The sequence below is a fragment of the Centroberyx gerrardi genome, chromosome 13 (genome assembly GCF_048128805.1).
Source record: "Centroberyx gerrardi isolate f3 chromosome 13, fCenGer3.hap1.cur.20231027, whole genome shotgun sequence".
Lineage (NCBI taxonomy): Eukaryota > Metazoa > Chordata > Actinopteri > Beryciformes > Berycidae > Centroberyx > Centroberyx gerrardi.
In genome coordinates this window covers 13,264,459-13,290,527 of record NC_136009.1, presented here as the reverse complement: position 1 = coordinate 13,290,527, position 26,069 = coordinate 13,264,459, and the positions used below count along the sequence as shown (strand labels likewise).

General features: G+C 45.4%; 1 protein-coding gene across 1 annotated transcript in view; it reads left to right on the top strand.

Annotated features, from left to right (window-relative positions):
• LOC139929266 (ephrin type-A receptor 3) overlaps positions 1–26,069 on the top strand; it is a 77,218-nt gene that overhangs the window by 7,692 nt on the left and 43,457 nt on the right. Inside the window, exons 2-5 of the mRNA XM_071922119.2 lie at positions 6,222–6,286; positions 12,201–12,401; positions 14,044–14,151; positions 14,799–15,150. Coding sequence (XP_071778220.1) covers positions 6,222–6,286; positions 12,201–12,401; positions 14,044–14,151; positions 14,799–15,150 — 726 coding nt within the window. The remainder of the gene's footprint in view (positions 1–6,221; positions 6,287–12,200; positions 12,402–14,043; positions 14,152–14,798; positions 15,151–26,069) is intronic.

The following is a 26,069-nucleotide window of genomic DNA, read 5'->3' as shown; positions in this document are numbered from 1 at the left end:
TTTGCCTCTGGCCTATCCAGGAAAATCCACCATCACAATTTAGACCATAGGGGCTTTTGATAAATGATGTAGGCCTATATATTAGGCCGCTTGGCTTTCATTTTTATACAAAAGACAAGTTAGGTAGATCTGTTTTTACTGGGTGTAAGTGAAGGACTCGGCTATCTCTTTATATCAGTTTCAGCTGAGAGACACATTGCTGACCTGGTCAATCCATGCTACAACGCAGCTGTGCATGTTAATAGACTATTGACTTTGATTTTTGTATTTCTCAGAATCAGCTACTTTCAGTAATCTGCTTCTGTCTAACACTCATTTGTATAGCTTTAGGCTACTGTATAATTATTTGTGAGAATACTTATTTGTAGAAATGAATTTAATTTAACTTGATATAACCCAGAGTGGAATTTGATTTTGTCTGTGTTGAATTGTGGAGGATCAACATAATATTTCTAGCATTTCACAGAATAGGCAGTTAGGACGCAGGGCAAATGTATTGAACTGAAGGAGATTACATGAGATTTTATTTAATTTGAATCAACCAAATTGCCTTATTCATTTGCACAACTCAGGCCTTCTATCACACAGAAAAGAATTAGACTTTTATGAAAAAAATCTTGCTAGATTCAACCTCATCCCAGGAGGAGATATCATATATGAAAAACAAATTTAAAAGAATTGCAGCTCAGGATATGCCTGTGTTTTGGGGGAACCCCTTCCCACATGCACAAAGAGCGCTTAATAGTAAAGATAGGTTTAAGGTCTGAATACAGACGTATGCAGTTTTGGTGTTAAATCCCTGCTGCGCTGACTTAACTCAAGTGTGAATGGAAGCCAAACCTACTTGCCCTGAAATGTGGTAACTGTGCCTTTAACTGCACTTTGACTTGCGGTCCTGAGAATGACAGGCTGATTATAAAAGACTGGAAGGAGAGGCTGTAATGAGTCCCGAACAAAGCTTCAGATTTAGGGATTAATAGGATGGCCAAAGGAATGCTGTTTCAAAACACCGGCCTTCACTGATAGATATTTGAATGTTCATGTGATCAGAAGATGAAGAAGTGATCCACAACGTATTCATAATGCATGTTGAATGTCTTAATTAAGAAGAAAACAAAGAGTAGGATATTAGTACTGCAAGTCTATTTGGTGGCATGGATGAGAAGGAGGAGACAGGCAGCTTCAATAAGAGAGGGAGAGAGAAAGGAATGAAAAGAGAGAACAGAGGAAGAGAGTGCAGATGGAGAGGAAAAACTAGAGGGGAGATGATTGTTTGAGAGCCTCTCTGGGTTTGTGGATAAGTGGAGAGAGGAGTGATGGAAAGACAGAGAGAGACACAGAGAGAGAGAGAGAGAGAGAGTCCAGCAGTCTTGGTGTGACTCCAGTGCGATCCTAAAGTTCAGAGCTCACCAATCCCCCCCTCCTTCATCCCACTCTCCATCGCCCAGTGTGTTGCCCTGACAACACTCTCGCTCGTTGAACTGCGCTCTCATTGGAGTGGAAGGACTGGAAGGTCTGCCTGTGTGGCGATGCTAGTGTGTGTGTGTGTGTGTTCCTGTTAACTCATCTGTTGAAAGGGTACTGTATGTAGGCGCTTTCTGTGTGTGTGTGTGTGTGTGTGTGTGTGTGTGTATGTGTGTGTTCGGTGTGTGTGCATGTACTTGCATGCACTCCTCTGTATATCTGTGTTTTTTATGCATGGATATATTTATGTATGTTGGCATGGAGCAAACTGCAAAGCACTTTAAAATTACAATTTTATCCCCCTCAATTAGTTTAAAACTATTTTATCTCACATTTTCAATTATGTTTGTAATTGCTTTTTATAATGTAGTATTTTTTTAAATGTATCTATAATGTTTTATGATTTTATAGAATGGATGTTGCTGACTGTTTGAATTGTATTTCGTATTTTCTTTGTCAACTTTATGAATCCATTTTTTGCTCTCTTGAAAAAGAGATTTCGATGTCAAGGAGACTGATTAAATAAAGGATGAATAAGAAAGTAGAAGCATGTATGTATGGTTTATGGTTGCGTATGTATGTATAGTGTTAGTAGCAACTGTCCCCTCATTTTCTATTAGTCCCTGCGTGTGATTACATAATATTTTGTGTGTTGAACAATTGAAAAGCTCTTATAAACTCATTATGCAGTCACACATTATACTGTACACTGAGTCTGTGTGGTGGTCTTATTGAGCAGTCTTTCTCTTTCTTTGTGGCATTGGCAACATCTTACGGTGTGTGTGTGTGTGTGTGTGTGTGTGTGTGTGTGTGTGTGTGTGTGTGCGCACGCGTGTGTGTGTGTGTGTATGGGCATCCTGGTCTTTTTGTGCGGCAGTCTGGCCGTTGGCAGTGCTGTTTGATTCTTGGCAGGTAGATCACAGCTTCTCGCAGCCCAGCTGAAGCAGTGGATTACAGACCAGAGAGAGAGGGGTAGAGAGACATAGACAGAGAGAGAGAGAGAAAGAGAGAGAGACAGACAGACCAGAGGGGGAAACAGAAGGGAGAATGAGAGCTAGAGAGACACAGAGAGAGAAAGAAAGTGAAAATTGTCACCCATTTCTATATGTTTCTATAAGAATGAGTAGTTTTCAGCATCTTTGATGTTGCCTTTATTTAGCAATTTTTATATACAATTTCCCTATTTTCCTCCCTCCCCCTCTTTCTGTCTTAGCATGTAAACCTCACAGTTTAGTGCTGAAAATCAATAAGGCAGCGTGTCTCTCTGTAACCTAACAACTCTCACCATAATGAGGGCACGTGTATGTGTCTGTGTGTGTTTGTGTATTCCTATGATGAAAGCTGGGGGAAAATGTGTGTGTGTGTGTGTGTGTGTGTGTGTGTGTGTGTGTGTGTGTGTGTACGTGGAGGGGGTATTTTTAGGTTGAAAGCCTATGAAAAGCCAAGATGGCGGATGGATTTTTTGTTCCAAAGTGTTTCTGAGTGATCAGATTTTGGAAGGAGCTCCACTGTGGGTATGAAATGTCATGTTTAGCAACTCAACAGCTTGCGTGTGTGTGTGCGTGTGTGTGTGTGTGTGTGTGTGTGTGTGTGTGTGTGTGTGTGCGTGTGTGACTGGTCATTAGATCAAACCTGAGCCTGGCCTGAGTGACTCACTGATGAGCTTGGTGTTTTTATTCCGGGCCAAAAGCAGGTCTGGCCCGGCTTAGATTTCACACACACACAGTTTAGTCCATTCCCTGGAGAAAGAGAGAGAGAAAGAGAGAGAGAGAGAGAGATGATTTAATAGCCACCTCAGTATTAGAGATGGATGGGTAGATAGAGAGGATGGCAACCAGACAGAAGGGGGGATTCATGTTTGTTTTGGGAAGGAAATGATATTCTTTCAACGTGTCATTTTAGAGGCATGACGTGCTAAATATTTATCTTCCTCTCTGTCCTTATCTCTGATACATACACAGACACACACACACACACACAAACACAAACACTGGCAGTGTCAGCAGACAGGAAGCTATGGCTAATACATTATTGATGAGTCCAGTCATTGATTACAAGTGATAAGTGGTATTGACAGGAGGTGTGAGGAGAGGAGAGAAAGTGTCTGTGTGCATGTGTGTGTGTGTGTGTGAGTGTGTGTGTGTTCCCAGTGGACTGTAGAATGGCTGTAGAATATGTAATGGAGGTCAGTAACACATTAGCTTACAAAACAGTACTGCAAGCATAGGCCTGTTTCCCCACAACCAGAAACACAGGAGAACAATAACCATAATAGTTTTTCTAGCCCGTACTCTATTATACTCTCATTGGAACAATATTGAACCTTTCTTCTCTGCTCTAATATGAAATGATTGAGAAATAATGACAGTAACTCAGGCGCAGGGACGGAACATCATTGGTATAATTTCTATGAAAAGGACATGCCAACAATTTTGCCAGGTTCCAAGAACCGAGTAGATAGTTGTGCTGTACTGTGAGTGTGTGTGTGTGTGTGCAGGTGTGGGTGTGTGCCTTTCCGGTGGGTCCTGGAATCACATATTATTATACCATTATGTCCTATTTCTGTATGTCACTCAAAAGCCCATGAGCTGAGAGAAGCAGTGTGAATAGTCTTTAGTCTATCTGAATGCACATAGGAGCCGGAGGGTGCCTCTGACCTTTTACTGCTCAGCACCACTTTTTTCCCTCATCCCTCTCATTTGCTCTCTCTCACTCTCGTTCTCTCACCTTGACTCCGCTGTGCTCCCTCTCTGTCTCATTATGCCCCATGCACATTTATTTTTATTTTTTTTCTGTAGCTGTTTTCTCACACAGACGCAATACATCAACTGCATGTGAGCGCGCGCAGACGCATACGGATATGTGTGCTTTTATACACGCGCACACACACACGGAACACACACACTTACACACACGCTAATACAGCATGACATGCCTCCCTGCTGTCACGGTGTGCTGAGCTGAGGAGAACGGCTGCAGAGTGGCTGGGATCCAGTTAGGGCTGATGAACAGCGTGAGTGCGAGAGGGAGAGAAAGAGAGGGGAAGAAAGAAGCAGAGGCGGTGGCAATAATTTCACAGTGTTTTTGTTTACCTACAGGCAAGATGGAGACCCAGAGAAGCACTTTCAGCTCTCTCTTCAGCTGAGTGATTTGTCTCATTTACTGTACATTTGGGAGGGCAATCCCTCAGACAAGCCCTGTGCTTAACAGTGGCGACTGGCTTGTTTGACTTTGACTTTGGAATAGTTATTCAGGTCAGTGCTGCCAAGCTCATAGTAATTGGAGGGAATATGAAAGCTCGCTGCTAAACCACACTGCAAAAAATGTCCACCATAACAAGTCATTTCATTTAGTCTTAAAAACTTCATTTTCTTAAAATAAGTGAAAAAATCCACCAGTGGGGTAAGATCATTTCTCTTGTTTCCAATGCAAATCAACTTGTTTCAATAATTTTCTTGAATCAAGTGTCATTTTCTCGATACTAGTGGAGTGATTTGACTTATTCTGTTGTTTCAAGATATTTACACTTGCTCCAAGAAAATTCCTGAAACAAGTGAGACTGCATTGGAAATTTTCATATTCATATTCTCTCACCCCATTGGCATTTTCCACTTGTTTTAAGAAAAATAAGACTTTAAGGATGAATATGAGACTAAATGGCTTGTTAAGGTGGATATTTTTTGCAGTGCACTGATGCAGGGTCAGTTCAGTGTCAACTAACTAGTGGACACAGTCCGGTCAGCGACTTAGACTTCTGATCTGGGATCTGTGGCTAGAAGAGGTTGGTTCAAAGACAGGGACAGAGCAGGGTAACCTGGGAGAGCAACAACGTGTGTGATTGAGAGAGAGAGACAGAGAGAAGAAAGGGAGAAGCAGCAGTCTCTGCAGATGGATGCTGATTAAATATTGATGGTCAGCGGTGTTGAAGGCTTGATTAGGGCCCGACTGAGCCAGGCCTCAACAAGCACCCACACACACACACACACACACACACACACACACAAACAACAAACACACACTGGTGAAGAGCCATGCTCCAGAATCTAAACAGTCTTTCATTTGGCCTCCCTCTGGCCGCCCTGCCACCTCCCTCACCTCGCCCTTCATTCTCACCTTTCTCCATCCTTCCCCCACTTCCTCTTGTCACACAGAGAAACCTATTATAAACAGGAGGCAAGACGTGTGACTCAGAGCCAACGGCACATTTTTTTTTTTTTTTCCTACTGTCGCAATAAGTGCAACAGTGGAATAAATAATAAATATTGCACTTATCGCCCTAGATGACAGCGCCTGCTAAATGTTTAAAATGTAAATGTAACTGAAAGACGTCCTCGCGCCTCAATGTCTTGGTGCTGTTTGTGTAGCACTGAGTTGTAGTAGTCACCTTGAACCGTAACAGCTGTGGCAGAAACACAGTAATCTTATTCTTCAAAATATAGGTTTACTCTTGCTCAGGCTGTATCACTGCTGTTGTACACCGACACAATAACAGATCCCCCTGTATCAAACACAAAGACACTCGGGATAGTCTCGGGATATGGGAGGTTTATATTATTTTATACAGTGTCAGAGATGTTTTGCAATGTCTACCCAAGACAACAGTGTGTCCACATTCTATATGGAAAGCATGTACATGCGGTATACGCTCTGACACCATGCCTCAGAGAAAATAAGCCGAGACAAATGAGATGCCTTTCAAGCGTATATCAGTGGTTTGTGCTCATGTGTGTGTCTCTCTTTTCTCTGTTTTTCTGCAGTTACGTTGCTGGACTCCATGTCCGCCTTGGCCGACCTGGGCTGGGAGGCCTACCCTAACGAGGGGGTGAGTACACACACACACACACACACACACACACACACACACACACACACACAGAAACACGTCCGAAACATCCTCTCTGTATGACAAACGGAGCTGGCAGCAAAAAGAGAAATCTGATCACAACTATCTGGTTGTGTTTACATGTTTTATTTTCAGGAAACAAGCAGGGGCACAGAACTAGCAGCCGCACCAGTGGAGTGTGTGTTTTAGAGAGCACTGGGTTCTCGAGCGCTCCTTGCTAAATCGGGAGTCTGCAGGGGGAATTTACAAATTATTTCCGCTGCGCTGAAAACGCTGTGGCACTGGAGCCTCCATTTATTACGGGTTGCGATTTTTGGGATGGGAGTGGAGGGATGGGGCGGAGGAGGGGTAAATATTCTTACATAACAGGAGATGGTGTGTGTGTGTGTTGGTGTTATTTGTGTGTGTGTGTGTGGTGTGTCTCTTTACGCCTTTGTGACTGGGTGTGTCTGTGTATGTGTGTGTGTGTGTGTGTCTGTGTGTGTGTGTGTGGTTGCGTAACCAGCCTCTTGCAGGTATAGGGACCGAGGGAGTCTGGAGTGCAGCCACCATGCATCTGAAAATGACAACAGAGCGGGGAGAGGAGAGGAAAGGAGTGAGAGAGCGTAAAGAGGGAAAAAGGCGTAAAGCATTCAATACAGCAATAAGAGTGCATTCTGTATGTCACTCAGCGCAGCAACTGGCGCAGAAGCTATTGAATGGCACTGAACTAATTCTATTTCCACTCGAGTCACAGTTCCTCTCCACTATTCAGTGTCGGTGTGTTAAATTGCAGGATGCCACACACGGTTTCATGGTTGTGCGCAGCGGAGAGGCAGGGGTTGAGCTCAAGTGAGGAGGGCTGAGCAAGTTTGTTTTCTCCCTGAATGGGAAGGGTACCGAGCTCGCTCCATTGAAACGCTTTGATTGTGTGGTCATATTGTGTTTTGTGTTTTTTTCACTGAGGCCCTGATAGAGGAATGGAATGTGTCTCACCTCTAGCCGAGCCAAAAAGGTTCAAATTTTGAAAAGCAAAGTGAGTGCTCCAGTTTCTTTTATTTAAGATATGGCTCAGTTTGAGGTGGCTTTATCATGGTTGTGGCCTGGATAGGCACATGTGTTGTTAGTTTACTCTCAGTGAAATCTGTTAAAGATATATATATATACTGTATATAAGATAAATCCTTTTTCATCAGCCTTTGTCAACAGGGAAGGGATCTAGCAACTCCTCCGAATAAAGAAAGCGAATAAGAAGGACTTGGACTTTTTGTTATAGAGTGCAGAAATGCCACATTGTGGTTGTAGGAAGTGTTTTGACCATTGCTTAATGAGGTATACATTTCAAGACTGGCTCTGTGTGTTTCCACATAACTAGTCTGTCAAAAAATACTGCGAATAGACCCGTAATCATACAGTATCAACTGACATACTGTAAAAGAAAAAGTCTACTGTTAGATTTTCTGACTGATTGAACAGCTCATTGATTTACTGCGGGTTCAGGCACCTCTGTGCTCTATCCAGCCAAGGAAATGATTAAATGTCTGTCTTTGGATAAACTTGGTAGCCTCTGCTCTCAGGTTAGTTCTCACTTGATGTTGCTGCTCATGAAGGTGTAACATGATGTCAGCGTCTTGCTGGATAAACGCTATCCTTCTGCCCCTCTTCCTCGGCCAGGTCACTGTCAATCTAAAAGACAGTTTCTAAACTCGTAGAGAAATAAACAGCAGCTTGTACAGTTGGTCATGATGTTCTTACAGCATGAAAATCATGTTTCTCTCTAACAGGTAGAGGGCAGACGTGCTGAGCAGATTTAAACGTAGCGAGTGAAAAATTAAAGTGAGAAAAAAACAGGCGAACTGAGAGTGAAGTGAAAGGAGAGATGTGTTGACACTGTTTAAAGCTGCTATGTGTAGCATTTTTAAACATCAATATATCATTGGCAAATTAATTGTGACACCCTGGTGACATTGCTGTCATTGGTAGCCAACATCTCACGCCAGTGTTATTGTTAGTGCTAGTGTTTCTCTAAATCAACATTTCCCATAAATCCCTTTGCTTCTTGACACAGAGACGATGTTGCTACTTGCTGTTCCTGGAAGAACGGCGGCCCTCCTCCTGTTTTATGACGTAAAGCAATCTGTGCCGTCAAGCGATCCAGCAGATTTCTAGTGAAATCCAACCCAGTGGCACACAATGTAGAATGCAGTGTAGAAGAGACTGGTTGAAGCTGCTAATGTTGTCGGCAATGGTATTGTTTGTTTATGGTAATTAAACATATGTCTCAAAATGAATGTGGTAATGATAAAGCTAGATGTGTCACCTTTAAAGGAGAATGAAAAGGGAGTGAGAGTGATAGAATGAGAGAGGAAAGGTGGCGGAGCTGTGAGGGGGTCTCCCAGGGTCTTGTGTTTCATATCAGGGGGATTATCCAGTTGACCTTTGAACCGTAAACCCGGAGACGGGTCTCAGCGAGATGCATTCCCACCGCTCTGGGACCACTGTCTACCTGAATCAGTCCAAAACCACACTTGACCCCCGCAGGTCAGTCTTAATCCAGGCCGTGCAGGGCCGGATGTGGCTGAGACGGAGTGGAGCGACCCACTTCTGTCACCGGGCGGGGGTGTTCCTGGTGTGGGACACAAAACAGACACGCGGTAATGATGTTGGAAAACGGGAGGCCCCCACAAGCATCTTTATTCATTTTCTCCCGGAGGCTCCTCAACTGCTCATTCCTCCCCCTCCTCCTCCTCTTCTCTCTCCATCTCTGTTTTTCTCCCCCTCCTCCCCCTCTCTGTCTCTATCCCCTCAATAAGCCAGAGCTTGTTCCAGAGTCTGGAGGCCAATTTTGTCCTCGTAGGTGTACACAGCAGATGATTGCAGAAGGAGGGATATTATGTTAAGCTGGTGAATGGTTGAACTTAAACCCCGATCCGACGTCTCTGCTTCACTTCAAAGCAATCAGGCAGGCTCCGTGCTGATTGGCCGAGGTGATGAAGGGTTCAGGGACGAGGGCTCCATTCCGAATGTTAATTAGTGTTCAGACTGAACTAACATCGCCCTGGCAACAGGTTAGCTTGCTGTGTGTGTGTGTGTGTGTGTGTGTGTGTGTGTGTGTGTGTGTGTTGACGATAGAGAGCTTAAACTCTTCAGCCTGTCCAAACATTTTCCCTGTCGTGTTTTCGTTCGATTTTTTTCCTACTGGGCTGGCGTATTACGAGCGCATTAGAGTTACAGAGGCAAGCAGGTTGTGTTCATGTTCATAAACACACCTGTGCGTTACACCACGCTGAGTGACAATGAACAGACTCGCCTCCTAGGGAAATAAGTCACACACCAGGAAGTGGCAGTAATCCAGCCACTCCAAACTCTGCCTACAAAGAAATAAACAAAGACATCATAAAGCCCTCTTTATCCCTCAATGACTATTCCCATAAATGCTTTAATCACCGCTCCCCCGGGACCCAGCCTTGTGTGTATGTGTGTGTGTGTGTGTGTGTGTGTGTGTGTGACCATCCTGTGATGTCCGACTGGTCCCAGCTCTGCACAGATGGGTCTGTTTAGCTGCCAGGCGCGCCTGTAATTTACCCACATTCATTTCTCTCTCCTCTTCTCTCTCTCTCTCTCTCTCTCTCTCTCATTCTCTCTCTCTCTGTCTCTTGTTTTGCTCTTTTTACTGAACTGAGTGTGGTTGATCTCTGTGTGTGTCAGTGTGTGTGTGTATAACATTAAGCTATTGTGTATGCGTACAGTATGATATGTCAGTCAGGACCCTATACATCCTCTTCAAACTCAACTGACTGTTGACGCTCATGCCAGCTGACTGCAGCAGTTTAAGCAAACTGCTGCCAACTCCTTGTCTCCCCTTTCTTCTGCTCCCTTCCCCCTGTTCCTGTACTTGATGGACTATTGGGCCACTTTAACGACAGGATCAAGTGAGAGTTGGTTTTGCTCTAGCTCCAATTCATACACAGTAGATTTTTAAGAGGAGGCTGGAGATTAAAAGCATCTGAGTGTGTGAGAGAGTTTGAGAGAGTGTGTGTGTGTGTGTGTGTGCGGATCTGTTTTAGTGCTCAGGACTCTGGGGTGAAACGCGTCAAGCTTTTGCCGGGTTGTTGGGCCGTCACATCAAATTTGCTTCAAGAGCCCAACCTTAGCCCGGGCTCTCCTTGTCTGAAAGTTTCTTAGCCTTTTCTGCTGCCTGCTTTGCTTTTTTGTTGGCCTGTCTTCTCTCTCTGTCTCTCTCCCTCTCTCTCTCTCTCTCTCTCTCTCTCTCTCTCTCTCTCTCTCTCTCTCTCTCTCTCTCTCTCTCTCACTCTCTCGCTTTGTCTCTGTCTCATCCATCGCTCTGCTTTCATTTGAATTTCAGACGAGTGAGGGATGACTTCACTGGTTTCACATCTTAGTCTGCATTCTTGTTTGTGTGCATGTGTACGCTTGAGTGCATGCAGGTGTGTATGCATGCATGTGTGTGTGTGTGTGTCCATGTGTTCATGCCCTGTGTATGTATTGGGATATGTGTTTACATGGATGGACTACTGTAAGTTGATATGTGCTCATCACTCCAGAGCTTAAAGCTCCAGCCTTACGATGATGACAGGAGCTCAGAACAAAGATGGTGGTCCACTCATCTCTCGCCACAAACTAGGGCTCATCCAATGTGTGTGTTTCTGAGTGTGTGTATCATGTGTGTGTTTGTGTGGGTCTTGGTGTGTGTGTGTGTGTGTCCAAGACTGGCAGTTAGTTTCCCCTTGAGTGGATCAGATATCTTGAGTCTCTGAAACCACATTGGCTTATTTTCCTTTCCTTTAAGGAATAGAATCGTTCTTTCTCTTTGTGTGTGTGTGAATGTATGTGTGCTTGTGTGTGTGTGCGTGTGTGTGTGTGTGTGTGTGTGTGTGTGTGTGTGTGTGTGTGTGCGTGCGTCTATCTATGTGTGTCTATGTGTGTGAGTGGATAGAAATGTTTTCCTGCTCATGCGAGAAGTGTTCTCAATTACTGCCTTACTCGCAAGTGGAAACAGATGGTAGCAGATGACGGGAGACAAAGTAGCTCTGTCCTACCTCTTTCTCTCTCTCTCTCTTTCTTTCACACACACACACACACACACACCCGTACCTCTTAAGCGCTAAAACACGCATTCACTCAGAAAAACACACTCACTGTATGCACACGTGCAGCATAGACAAAGACGGTCCTTCAGTCATCTTGACACAGATCATCACTCATACTCACCCAGACATGAAAACAGAGTGCACATATTGGCTTAGGGCTGGTTCGCACTAAACCACACTCCACTGAACTTGGCCCCAGTTTCCTATAAGCAATCTTTGAACTGAGATCTCCTTTGTCCATTGACTTGCGATGAAATGAGATGATCTTATAGCCGAGTGGTGCTGTGGTGGAGCCGGCCTTGTGCTGTTGAGCAGCAGTCTGCCTCGGCTGCATGTCCACTTGACCTTCCGCTGCAAATGTACTGGATGAGACCCAGGCATTTAATGTGGATGTTATAGTTGGAAAGAGTGCACAGCGAACACAAACACTCCTCGTCAGCCCTCCCCCCCTCCCTCCTCTTGCCCTCTCTCCTTCTCTCCTACATCGCTCTCCCTTCCTCTCTCCCTCTCTCCCTCTCCATCCCTCTCTTTCCCGGATCACCCATTTCCTCCCACCCTTCTCTCTCCCTCTCCTCCTCCTTCCATCCCTCCCTACATCCTCCACCTGTTCTCCCCATTTTCTTCACTGCTTCCTTCCTCCCTCCCTCCCTTCATCCCTCTTCCCTCCCTCACTCTCCATCTGAGAAATGACACCTGTTAATAGCAGTCTCTATGCCTCAGAAATGTTATGCTTAGGGCAGCATAATAAACACACATCTTCTTGATCTGACGGCCCCTCCTCCCTTTATCCTTTCTGTCCGCAGTGGGAGGAGATCAGTGTGATGGATGAGAGGAACACCCCGATGAGGACCTACCAGGTGTGTAACGTCATGGAGGCCAACCAGAACAACTGGCTGAGGACGCGCCACATCAGCCGAGACGGGGCACAGCGTGTCTACATCGAGATCAAGTTCACCCTGAGGGACTGTAACAGCCTGCCTGGGGTCCCCGGCACCTGCAAAGAGGTCTGCATCACCACACACACACAGAGGATCATACACACACATATGCTATTTAACATGGGGGGCAGCAGGGTGGCGTAGTGATTAGGGAGATTGTCCTTCAACTGGGAGGCTGGGGTTCAAGTCACTGAGTGAGTGAGAAATCGGCCTGCTGGTTCACTTCCTTTCCATGAGCAAGACAGTGAATCCTGACCAGCTCCAAAAAGACAAATTTCTCCTATGGGGATCAATAGCAAGGACATAAGTTCGATTTAAAAAGTGGTGGAGACACAAATTGGTGGGGAGTCTGGGGGTCCCTCAGAAAAAGTTGACATTTTTTTATCACATTTCCTGCAATTCTACACAATATTCAAGGACTTTGTAGCACTCTTGAACAGAAACTTTTGGACACAATTAATATAATCAGTGCACATGTACTTCTCATGGCTATTTTAGATTCTAATATGAAATACAGGTCGAGAAATTATTACACAAATGAAGACATTTACTTTGCTTATTTTTGACCACAAACACATGATACATTAAAGAGATTCAATCAGAAAATAAATTGATTAATACAGAATGTGAGGTAGCTAAATCTTTGTGGACCAGATGACACTAGTTCACATAACGCATATGGAATTAATACAATTTTAGCTCATCAAAAAAGTGGTAGGAACACGTCCCCACTGTCCCCACCGTCCCATCTAACTTTACACCAATGATCATTAGAGTATCACAGCATATGTTATTCCGTTGACACATTGCTCCAAAGTGGGTACAAACAATTTTGGCATGCGTTGTGGGAATCAAACCTATGGAAGTGTCAGTGCCTCACTCTTCCCTTTGCCCGTCTGCCTGTCTGTTTTGCTCTTGTCACTGTTACGGATTAAGGTCTATGAGGACCCATTTCAGAAGGTGACAGTCTGTTCCTTTGCATTATATTCATGATTTGATGTGAAATTCACATTTCAAATGAAGCAACATCAAAAAGCCTTTGAAATATCATTTTTTTGTTCTTATTTTTCAATCTTTTCCATTTAACTTGCATTCAAGCGCAGACACACACATTGACACACACACCCACACAGAGTTGGCAGTACATTTTGATGGCTGATGAATAGATAAATAGAGCAGAGGCGTGGAAAGAATGGCATTGAGAATGGATGGAGAACGAAATACAGACAATGCTCTGGAGGCTTTTTTGTAGTTGCTCATATATTTTCACCTCTCATATATTTTTTACTCTCCCCCATTCTCTGATATCAGTCTTTTCACTCCTCTTCTGTATTCATTTCTCCCCTCTTTGTCTGGCTTCTGCTCCTGTTGGCTCTCATTACTTCTACAGAATGAGTATTGGAGGCAATATTAGACAGTACAGAGCTGTACTTTCTAAGAGGCTGTGGGATTGCAGACAGCAGCGTTGATTGGCCGTTGAGACAGATGGACTGAGACTTGAAGAGAAACAGCAGAATACTGGCTGTATTCAGAACTACTGGGGGCTTGTTAAAATTTCACATTGGATGGGCCTGAACATAGAACTTTCAGGTCTCTCTCGCTCTTTCGCTCTCTTTCTCTCCGCTTTCTGTTTTTCTGCTTTTCTGATGAGTTTCCATTTCTAGAGGAAAGGTGATGGACATTGTGTGTGTGTGTGTGTGTTTTGCAGACATTCAACATGTACTACTATGAGTCTAACAACGCCAACCTGTGGTTCATCAAGGAAAGCCAGTATGTTAAGATTGACACTATCGCCGCTGACGAGAGCTTCACACAGGTATGGAGACGCACACACACACACACACACACACACACACACACACACACACACACACACACACAAACATGGAATTACAGTCTAAAAATTTAACAGATGAAAAAAACATTTCCAAATTAACTTGAAATTGTCATCAATGCTTATATCCACCCCAAATATACAAATTTACATTTTCTCAGGATTTTTCCTCTACCCTGCTTACTGGCCATACATTTTGAAATGCTTGCTCATATTAACTGCAGGCTCTCAACCTCTAACATGTATCGAGGGCCTGATGTTGGGACTTAGCTCCATCTGTGTGCATGTACAGTCCATCCAATTCTGAAATTGAGTTTCATTCCAAAATTAGATATCCCACCATTTGGAAAAATTGGTGCCTAATCTTACAAAATACAGCTGGGTTTTAATATGGGTTAAAAATAAAGTTATGAGTTATCTTAATCCTTTTGCTTACAAAATTGTCAGGAGTTTGAGGATACATTTATTTGTGTTTTTGAAATATAGATTGCTGAATTTCAGGTAGCAAGATTTTACCAAAATGGATTTATAACGTTCTGGAATGAAGCCCTACAATTGTTATGGTTTTAACATTATCTGTTCTGGTCCCTTTCAAATGAACTAACACATTAAATATCCCCTCTTCATAGGTGGACGTTGGCGACCGTGTGATGAAGCTGAACACGGAAGTGCGGGACATCAGCAACCTGAGTAAAAAGGGCTTCTACCTGGCCTTCCAGGACCTGGGGGCCTGCATCGCCCTGGTCTCAGTCAGGGTCTTCTACAAGAAGTGTCCCCTCACCGTGCTCAACCTGGCCCAGTTCCCCGACACCGTGACAGGGGGAGACACGGCGCTGGTGGAGGTCCACGGCGTGTGTGTGAACGCCTCCGAGGAGTTCGAGGCTCCCAAAATGTACTGCAGCGCCGATGGCGGCTGGCTGGTTCCCATCGGGCGGTGTGTGTGCAAGCCGGGCTACGAGGAGAACAAGGATGTCTGCCAACGTGAGTGGGGCAGGGGGTGAATTTGTATGTGTGTGTGTGTGTGTGTGTGAGAGAGAGAGAGAGAGAGAGATATGCTCTTGGTTGCTGCATGCATAAGTGTATGTGCATGTGTCTATATGGAATATGGCTGCATTGCATAGCTTACACTTGAGTGTATGTGCTATAGTGTGTATCAGTGTGTCAATGGGGTTGACTGAAAACTACTAGCACATATCTCATAATGGTTGGCCTTCTAACATGAAACCTCAGTGTCTAAGTAGGTGAGATTCCTTACAAAAGCACTCTTTTAAACAAAAGATAGCGTTCTTATGTATTCCACTCATCTGCTATGATGTGCATTTTTACGTGTAAGTAGGCTATGCGTGCGTGTGTGTGTGTGTGTGTGCATCCGTGCATGTTTGCTTGTGTGTGTGTGTGTGTGTGTGTGTGTGTGTGTGTGTGTGTGTGTGTGTGCAAAGTGTAGGAGCGGGGAGAGTCTGGCACTCTCTGAGGTACTGTGTGAGAGTGAGGATGGAATGATAATGACTCTGGGTATTTAGGTTACGCACCCACTTTGTGTGTGTGTGTATGTGTGTTTGTGTCTGCACTCACCTAGGTGCCCACATGTGTGTGCATGTGTGTGTTTGTGTGTGTGAGTGTGGGTGTCATCACTTGGAGTGACTTTTATGCAGCTCCCAACACTGTGAGGACAGTCCTTGCAGAGAAAAGGGTAGGAGTTGCTTGGAGGCATCTCCTCTTTTTGTGTGTGTGCGTGTGTTTGTCAGAGCCGAATATCTCATTTTCCCCGCTGAGTGGGGGGGAGAAGTATGTGTGTGTGTGAGAAAGTGCCTATTGATGTGTGTGTGTGTGTGTGTTGTGGGAGTGGAGGAAAAGGTATGCCTGAGGAAGCAGATTATTGAGTTGTAAAACTCTACAGATGGTGTATGTGTGTTTGCATCTGTATGTGTGCGTGTGTGTGTGTGTGTGTATATATGCTGTGTGTGCACATGCATTTGAGTGAGCGAGCTCTATTAGATCCACACTGTCACCCATCCCTATGGGCGCACTTCCTCCCCGAAAAGAAAATGGAATCATAGATATTCATCACTGCAAACTTGGAATCTGCACACAAAATGCAATTTCAGTTGTTTTGGAGAAGCACCAGCCAAGACGCCCAGAAATCTTGGCAGTTGGGCCTTAGAGACAAGTGAATAAGAACAAGCTGTACTTTGCAGTTTGAGACTGGTAATGTGAACAGATTGTGGCAGATACTGCGGCTGCATCTCAATCATGCAAAGCTGACTCCTGAGGTGCATCTCTGTCTTGTAACATGACATGCTGTGGTTATTTGACAAGTGATCTCAATTATTGTACTACCTCGGCCTATGTCGAATCCCCTGTATTCAAAGTTTATTTAAAGTCAGTCTGACACAGCAAAGCGGTTGACCTCTGTGACCTCTATGACCTCATCAGTCTGCTCCCCGAGTCTTATCTGTCCTGAGAGAATAAATGAGCAATGCAACTGCATTTAACAAGCTACCTTTAACTCAATAACAGTATGCTTGTGTGTGTGTGTAGGTGTGTGTGTGTGTGTGTGTGTGTGTGAGTGTGTTGCAGTAGTGCGCAGAGGTAATGATGGAGTCTTATTGACATTCTGAGGTCAGAGGTCAGGAGATATATGTGTGTCCCTCGTCCAGTACAATGAGTTATGGTCAGGACAGGGGTGGACATGTGTGTTTATGTGTGTTTATGTGTGTAGGTCTCCTGTGTCTGCAACGCAGGATGGAAGGCCGCTTCAGTCGATTTTAATTCATCTCAATGTCCCAGAATTTGAGAAGAAATTACTCCAGAAACAATCAAATTGCATCTTACAATAGATTTTAAATTGGAAAGAAGCTCCTCTGCCGCGGGGTTTCCTGCACCACCTACTCAGTAGTAGGAGAAACATTTTTGTGTGATCTCGCAAAGGATTTTCATAGCAATGAAATTTCTTCCTCATTCTGTTAGAAAATTGCTGTCCCGCATATGTCAGTCTTAGACATCTCAAATCTGTGTGTTGTCCATAAAATAAAGCGTAAAAGCCAAATTCAGACCCTGGAAAACAGCTTTCTTTTGTTATCACTACATTGGTACATGCTATTTTGTCTATATGTGCCCCTTTATTACCTTCCCTCGTCAAAACGTAGCCAACCAATGTAACTGCATCAGTAATCACCCCGCTTTTAACAAAGACATAAGGACACTGAGAAGTGCAACACCCCATTGCGCCGCGCTTTAATGTGTCCCTGAGAGAACAAGGGCCAGGCTTTTAAAGAGTCCTCTTAGCGCGCGGCGTCAGCTCCAAACAAAAGGTTTCTGCCCTGACACAGTCTGAAGGTCTTCCATAGGGAAAACACACGCCGCTAATGCATTTAAATCACCCTCTCTCGTTTGCTGTCACACAAAGAGATGGAGGGATGAAGTGGGGAAGAGAGCGGGGCGAAGGAGTGGAGGGGCATTTGTAATTATCATCATCCTGCAGGTGAACAAGCCTTTTAATGGACGCCTGGAATTCTCTTTCTCTTGTCCTTTTTGTGTGTGCTTGTTTTCTTCCCTTTGATACGTTCAGCCACACTGACGCTCTTTTCTTGTTTTTCTTGTTCATATCGTTCAGTTCTATTGTGAATCTTCTCCACATGTTTTGGCATCTTTTGCCTCCTCTTTCTGTCTTTCTGTCACGCCTGTTCTCTCCCTCTAACTCTCCCTCTCTTGCTCTCTGTCTCTCTCTCTCTCTGTGTCTCTGTCTCTCTCTCGGTGTGAGGCGCTAATGGAATCATTACTAGCCTCTCTGTGTTAGACAGACAAACACCAGACACCTCCAATTACAGCCTTTTTTCCATCTCTCCCCTCCTCTCTGCTATTTTCTAACCTGGCTCTGGTGTCTGCTTCTATAATGGGACTGTTCCTCCCCTCTCCCCCACTCCAACCCCCACCCACCCCCCACCCCATCTCTCTCCTCACCCATCCCCTCTGATATTCTACTCTTCCGTTTTCACCTCACCATTTTTCTTTCTGTCTCCCTCCTCCTGCTAGCAGCCCTCATCTCCTCCGTCCCCACTCTTTAAACATTTATAGACCACGGGTTCATCTTTCTCTTTTCTATTTTCCCACCCCGTCCTCTCTTTTGCCTAAAGTGAGGGCCCAAAGTGTGTTTAAATGTGTGTCTGTGTTATTAATGTTCGGCAAAGCACCGCTTTAAATGTAAGTCCACAATATGTACTTGTGTTTTGCACTGAATGCCAGATGACACAGCCCTTTTAAAGGTGCTACATGGAGCATTTTAACATCAATAGACCAATATCACATTCATTTTGAGACATTAGCATAATTATCGTAAACAAACAAGCCCATCGCTGAGAAGATTGGCAGCCTCTACTGGCCTCTACATTGCATTTTACATCGTGTGCTGGTTTTTGCAGGGAATCAGAGCAAGTAACAACATCCTCTTTGTCACAGGATGCAACAGGATTTATGGGAAATGTGGTCTTCATTTTGAGAAACACTTGTACTAACAATACCACTGACAGACACTCACAGTCATCTCAACCATGGTCTCATTTTTTTACAGTAATTATACCAAGGTGATGTTTAAAACTGCTACCTGTAGCACCTTTAATGCATATTTTTAACACGTGTGTGTGCATTTGTGCTATGCTTGTTTCATTCTCTTCCCCCTTTTTCTTCTTATTCTGTTGTTTCTCTGTGTATCGAGGCATGCACTAAAGACAGTGCTGCTCCAATGGCCGTGGCTCTGCTGCTCAATCACATGAAATCATCCTCATCTGCTCTGTCACCGCCGGAGTTACGTAATCTCTCTCTCTCCCTCTCTCTCTCTCTCTCTCTCTCTCGCTCTCTCTCTCTTTCCCACACACACACACACACACACACACACACACACACACACACACACTCAAACACATACTCTCTCTCTCTCTCTCCCTGTCTCTCACATACATTTGCATGCCCTTGTCACTTCGCCTCCATCTCTCACCACCCCATGCAGGGGTCTCTGTCTGTGCAGCTGAAGCCCCCTGCCTCGCTCGCTCTCTCGTTTTTCTTTTCTCTGTCTTTGTCTCTTGAGTATTCTGTTTCTGTTCTCTTTCTCTGTTTCTGTCTGCCACTGTTTCTCTGTTTCCTCCACCCCCCCCCCACCCCCCCATCCCCCCCCACCCCCCCACCCCCCCCCCACCCCCCCACCCCCCCCCGATCCCACCTCATACTCCCTTGCCCTCTCCTGCTGTCTCTCTGTCTCACAGCTAGTAGGGAATGTAGTGAATTTTCCTCTCAAACCTCTCCTGCTTTAAGCCCTGGGGGTACATGCTGAAGGGCAGGAGAGTGTGTGTGTGTGTGTGTGTGTGTGTGTGTGTGTGTGTGTGTGTGGCTGTGCCTATGTGTGTCTTTTTGTGTATGTGTGTGTATGTGCGTGTGTTGTGTCCTCCTCTGTGTGTCTGACAGCACCAATTACTGCTTCAGATGCCAGAGAGACAGAGGAGACGGAGTGGAGAAGGACAGACACCTGTCACCCAGACACAAGTTCTCTCTCTCTCTCTCTCTCTCTCTCTCTCTCTCTCTCTCTCTCTCTCTCTCTCTCTATCCATGACCTGCTCTCTCCTCTGTCTCCTCCTAAGTTCCCAAGCAGAGTGTGAAGAGATTGACAGTGGGAAAGAGGAATATAGGTCAGCGTGACGTGTTTTCGAGTCCATAGCTGTTTGCCTGTCTGTCTGCTTCTGTCTGTCTTTCTGCTTCTCCCCTCTTGTTCTTATTCATTTGTCTGTTTGTTTGACACCGCCAATATGAAGTGAGAGCTTTTAGTTCGCATGAGGAACTTGTAGCGTTTGCACCGCACTCATCATACTGATTCCACTTAGCTCCCTCGCTGTTCTTTTCACTTCCCAAATGGGATCGGAACCAAAGCGCTGAATCACTGAGTAACCAGTCCAACGTGCAGCCCGGATCGTTTCGTCTTGCCACACATGAATTCATTTCGAATGCCGTTGATGCAGACACAATGGGCTTCAGTAGTGTAATTTCCAGACGGCTACGTGAGTTGAAACAATGTTGCAAGGCTTCCTCTTATAGGAAGCATCACATCGCATTATCCCTCACTGTGAATATAGGCTTGAAACCCCATTTTTACCACAACTATGAGAGCATGACTTTTGGGAGGGATACAACGACATTTCCAGGAAACAAAACCTAGTTGGATATGTTGGGAAATAAAGTGCTCGACCTGTGAAGTGGAATTCAGCTCCCTGTCTGCCGGCGACAAGCAAACAGAGACGGCGGGGGGGCGATCAAAGGCCCGCTGCTCGGCCGCTCAGTCGATCAGACCGGGCTAATCTGACCGCAGCCCAGGAGGAAAGGATTTAAAACCTCAGCAGCACGGAAGCCTTTGTACAGTTAAGGCAAATGCTCACTGTAGGAAAGCTGACATGGCCGTGACATACAAAGTGAAAGTTATGATACATCTAAAGGTATAATCAAGATATACACTCACACAGACGCTCACATACACTCACTCACTCACAAAACTTGCATATAATGAAAGAAAGACAGATACACACTATTATGCGATACACAAGCACGCACACTTACTCATACAAAGGCCACATGCACACACACACACACACACACACACACACAGACGCACAGACACACAACACAATACACTTACACACTTTATATCTCATAAGAGGATTGCAGCCTCTGTTCATAATGAAAGGTTTGAGCAGAGAACAGATGTAGGGAAAAGGCTAATCTTCGCACCTGTGAAAGAGATTGAGCTCATTTACAGAGAGCCCCGTGTGTGTGTGTGTGTGTGTGTGTGTGCATGTGTGTGTGTTTGTGTGTGTGTTAAAAGCTCTGTAGGGAATCTTGCCTTCCCTTATTGCCTGTCCAACACAGAGCTACATCTCTACCTCATACCTAATAGCAGAAGTGTGTGTGTGTGTGTGTGTGTGTGTGTGTGTGTGTGTGTACGTGTGTGCATGTGTGCATGTGTGTTTGTGTGCGTATGTGCAGACAGTAAAGCCCACCTGAGCATTTTTTATGTTGATCGCAGACCTTTGAAGGTCAAGGGCTCCCTCCTGCATGTATGTACACACACACACACACACACACACACACACACATATACACACACACGCAGCAACGTTCTCTCACTCCTCTGCTCTTCTCTCTCTGGCAGCTCAGGGAGCTTGAGAGCGAGGAGGTGTGGGGTAGGCATGGAGTGGGGGGCTAACAGAAGGCTTTAGACAGCAGGTAGAGGTTTTCATGTGTATATACACAATGTGAGTGTGTGTGTGTGCGTGTGTGTGTGTGTATGCGTGTGTGTGTGTGTGTATACACTGCTGCAAGCATTAGGGCATTAAGCTGTTGAAGTGTCAGGCAGCAGGGTGGTATTACTAGCCAGATGTTTTTAAAGGACAAACGGATATATGGGCCAACTAAAGGCCATTCATCTGTCCTTCTACCTGTGTGTCTATATATCTTTCCTTTTCTGTCTCCATGTACTTTACCTTCCCCTTCTTCTCTCCTTCATTCTCCTTTATCTCCTCTCTGGCACTTCTCTTTTTCCTCCCTCTAACCTTCATCCCTTTTCCCCCACTCTCTCCCATCTTCTTTATTTTGTGTTTGAATGGATGACACACAAAATCACTGAGGCTTAGGTGCTCGCTATATCCTTTCTGCACCATAGTGCCAGCCCATATACCCACACAGCATTGACCCAGATAATGTCTATTCACACAGCGCCTCCATGCACGGCTCTCTCTCACCAAGGCAGATTACGACTTGCCAGACGTGGGCCGGGTTGCCCAAAGCCACCTCAGCACCAAGACGGTGTTCGCTCCACTGAAATGTTAGCCACAACGGGACGGCCGTGACATTAAGGCAGCTCTGGGAAACGGGGCCCAGCGCAGCGCCGGCCCCGCTGAGTTGAGTCTGGTGCAGTGGGTTGAGCAGTGTGAACGAGCCCTAAGAGAAAAAAGAGGAAAAGCAGGCCAAGGACTGAGAATCTGTAAACGCACGTTTCAACTCCCCGCATCCTTATATAGCACTATTCCCCACAGAGAGAGAGAGAGAGAGGCAGAGAGAGAGAGAGAGAGTTGAAAGAGGGTAGAGAGGAGAGAGGAGTCGAGGGAGTGTGTGCCCTTTGGGTACAGTTGCCATTAATTGGCCGCGTTCCATATGCCATTGAGTTCCAATTAGGGATAAACACATGTGCACACATGGGGAATGTGGTGTTCATAATTTTCGCATTTCTATAGTGTTGAGTCAGAATGCTCAGTTTGCTTCATTTGAAAAGTGGTCTAAGACCTAAGGGTTTTGGGGAAGGTGTGTGTGTGTGTGTGTGTGTGTGAGAGAGAGAGAGAGAGAGAGAGAGAGAGGGAAAGAGCGGCCTGCTGGGCGACAGAGAAGGCGTGCAGGCAGCCGGCGAGTCTGCTCAACAGGAAACAGAGGAACAGGAAGGCAGCCATTGACCCTTCCCCTCCCTCGCTTCCCCCCCCCCCCCCCCCCCCCCCCCCTCTCTCTCTCTAGTTTATGGATGGCTTCCAGATGTACGTTCAGCCTGTCAGGCCGATGGGGCCGACATACGCTGCCTTTATTGCATAGCACCAAACAGCGTGTACAGATGTAGCCGTGGTAGAAGTCCAATTTGTTACTGCATTCTTGCTGCACTACAGCTGCACTGCTGTTCAGCACCCAAGAGGAATCGTTCCAAAAATTCAAATTAACTTCTCACTTATCAGGTGGAACAAGGAATGGTCACACAGATCATGATGAGTGATGTGACGAATGTGTTTAATTTTAAAGCATGGTGATTTTGTTCTACAGCAGCTGCTGCAGTACTAATGGAAATGGTGGATTTCTGCAGTGGCTGCCGCCGTAGCGGAATAGCACTGCCTGAGACTGACTGTGTAGACCTAAATATATCTCTAGGCTAGGGGGGTTTCCCATTTGACTGGTAAATACTTTATTTTCCACCTCCAGCTTCAGAAACCAGTCTAATAAATAATATCAGTATCCCCCAGAGAGCTCTTATCCCTAAAAAATAACTTTTAAGGAAACCAGGAAAAGTAGTTCATTTTGCCAGTGGTGCCCATGGATTTCTGACAGTTTGCAATTCATTATCCAGAGTTGGGTCCCCAGATCATTAAACATTACGTACAAGAGGGAGGTAACGTCCTCTGTCAATTACTGTAAAACAAAACACAAAAATGTGCAATTTTGAGGAAAAAAAAAGTCTGATTTGTCATCCCTCTAATAAAGAGCAAATGAAATAAATCAGCAGGCTTCTGTCAGACACCAGCATGCTCTCTCTCTCTGTGTGCGACTTACCACACGGCCACATCCAGCGGCGTGCTGAAACGGCATCTTTCAGGTCTGTGGCTGTCATTACCTTTCAAGGCTGCATCGTAAGCGGATCTCCACGTAGGCCTTGATTGCTTAGTCGATATCTATTCTTTAGATGAAAAGCTTCTGCCCGCTGAACTGTGGCACATTTCATTATGGAGAGCAGAAAAAGGGACATGCAGTGTGAATTCTCCCAAGAGGGGGACTCTTTTGTGCGTGACACTCTTGACTTCCTGCACAGGGCTGAATGGGTGCCAGGGTGTCAAGGAGGTGTGTAAGGGGAAGTATTATTTATGGCATACTTGACTCATAACAAGGTAATACTCTCGCTGTCAGCTGGGAGCCAGCGCTTGGAGACACACACACACACACACACACACACACAGAGGGATAGACATACAAAACGCACGTCCACACACACACATACACAGAAACAGACACACATAGACACGCACATACAGACAAATGTGCATACACACCAGCAGACAGACACACAAAAACACACATGAACACAGACACAGGCACACACAGATGCACACACACACACACACGTGCGCATAAACACAAGCAGACACATGCACACACACACACACACACAGACGCTCAGCTGGATTCTTCTTAATCTGCTGCTGTACATAGCCTTGAGCAAGTCAGCGAGCTAAGTGTTTTCTCTCTTTGAATTTCCTTTGTTTCTGTGTTTGTTAGTTTTATTAAAAAGCCTTTGACTAAACAGTCTCTCTGAAAAGAACGGCTTCTTCCGAATTCAACATGCAAGCGCAGATTTTCCCCCGCTGACAACAATTTGCTGGCTGGTGGCTGAAGAAGTCGGCCACTGGCCACCCACAGATTACAGCCCGCGAGAGTGTGGCCTCCCTCTTGACAGGTACATCTCTGTGTGTGTGTGTGTGTAGGTTTGTGTGTGTGTGTGTGTGTGTGTGTGTGTGTGTGTGTGTGTGTGTGAGAGTGATGGAGAAAGAGGCACGGGGCTCTCCTCTCCTCCTCCGCCTGAGAGAATGAATTATTGAGAGTGATGAACTGAAAATAACGTGGGTGAGGAGCTCCTCCTACACACACTCTACTGGTCACGGGGCTGGCCGATGTGGGCACGTTTACTGCCTTGGTGTGTGTGTGTGTGTGTGTGTGCATCTGAGTGTATCTGAGGAGAGAAGATGTGTGTGTGTGTGTGTGTTTATAGTATGTTTAAGCTCTGTGGGTTGGGGTTTATAGAGCATCTTTAAACTGTGTGTCTGGGGAGAGAGAGGATGTGTGTGTGTGGTAATAGTGAAGGTTTAAGCTCTGTGTATGTGGGCATGCTGTGGCGGTGTGTGTTGTCGTGTTTCTGTGTGTGCGCTGGTCTGTCTCTCTGTATTTGAAAGGAGAAGGTAATGCTTTCTGTTCCTCTGGCCTTTTATCCTGATAGTAAGACAGACAGAGAAGGAAATGTTATTCACACTGTGAACCCAGCTCCCTGCAGAGACTACGTCTACAGGGCTGTCATCTCTCTCCCTCTCTCTCTCTCTCTCTCTCTCTCTCTCTCTGTTGCTCGCCCATGACCCCTCTCACACAGAAACACACATGCACCTGGTATCCATTTAATCTGTTTTTAGACCGCTGGATAATCACCTCTTCAGCACTGCTCAAAATTATTGAGCCATCAGCTAGGGTTACCTCTGGAAGACTGTGTGTGTGTGTGTGTGTGTGTGTGTGTGTGTGTGTGTGTGTGTGTGTAGGTGTGTGTTTGCTTTAATTGCACTGAAATTGAGCTTGCCCTCTTTTTCTCTTGATTTTTTTTGTTTGTGTGTGTGTTTGTGTGTGTGTGTGTGTGTGTCCGTGTGTGTGCGTGTGTGTGTGTGTGCATGTGTGCGCGTGTGTTAGTGAGTGTGTGTGTGTGTGTGTGTGTGCCTGTCAGAGGGAGAGTAAATATTTGTGCAGGAGCTCTGGAGAAGGTCAGGGTCAACGTATGACAGACAGCCCACTGGGAAATAAGACACACAGACGAAGTCAGACACACACACACACACACACACACACACACATAGATAGAGAGAGGGAGACAGAGATGAGAGAGAGAGGGGAGAGGGAGAGAGACAGACAGAGGGAGAGAGAGAGACATAAAGAAAGAAACCAAGGAAGAAGGAGAGAGGGGGAGCGAGAGATACCAACAGACAGAAGAAAACAGAAAAATACAGATAGAAAGAGACAGACAGGAGGGCAAACAGACAGACAGAGCGAGGGAGAGAGAAACAGAGAAGAGAGAGAGATATATACTGTATATATATAGAGAGAGAAAGAGAAAGATGGACAGAAGGAGAAAGAAAAGGAGAGCTTCATCCTGTAGTTCCCCTTGGCCGCGCTTAGTAATTGGCCAGTATCCAGAGGACAGAGAGTAGAACACAGCCTGAGTGTACTCATGTGCTTCATGTACTGGACTTCACAAACCATTTCATGTCCCACTGTCTGACCGTGTGTGTGTGTGTGTGTGTGTGTGTGTGTGTGTGTTGGAGGAGTCATAGGATCCCATAAACACTGTACGGGTCTGTCCTAAG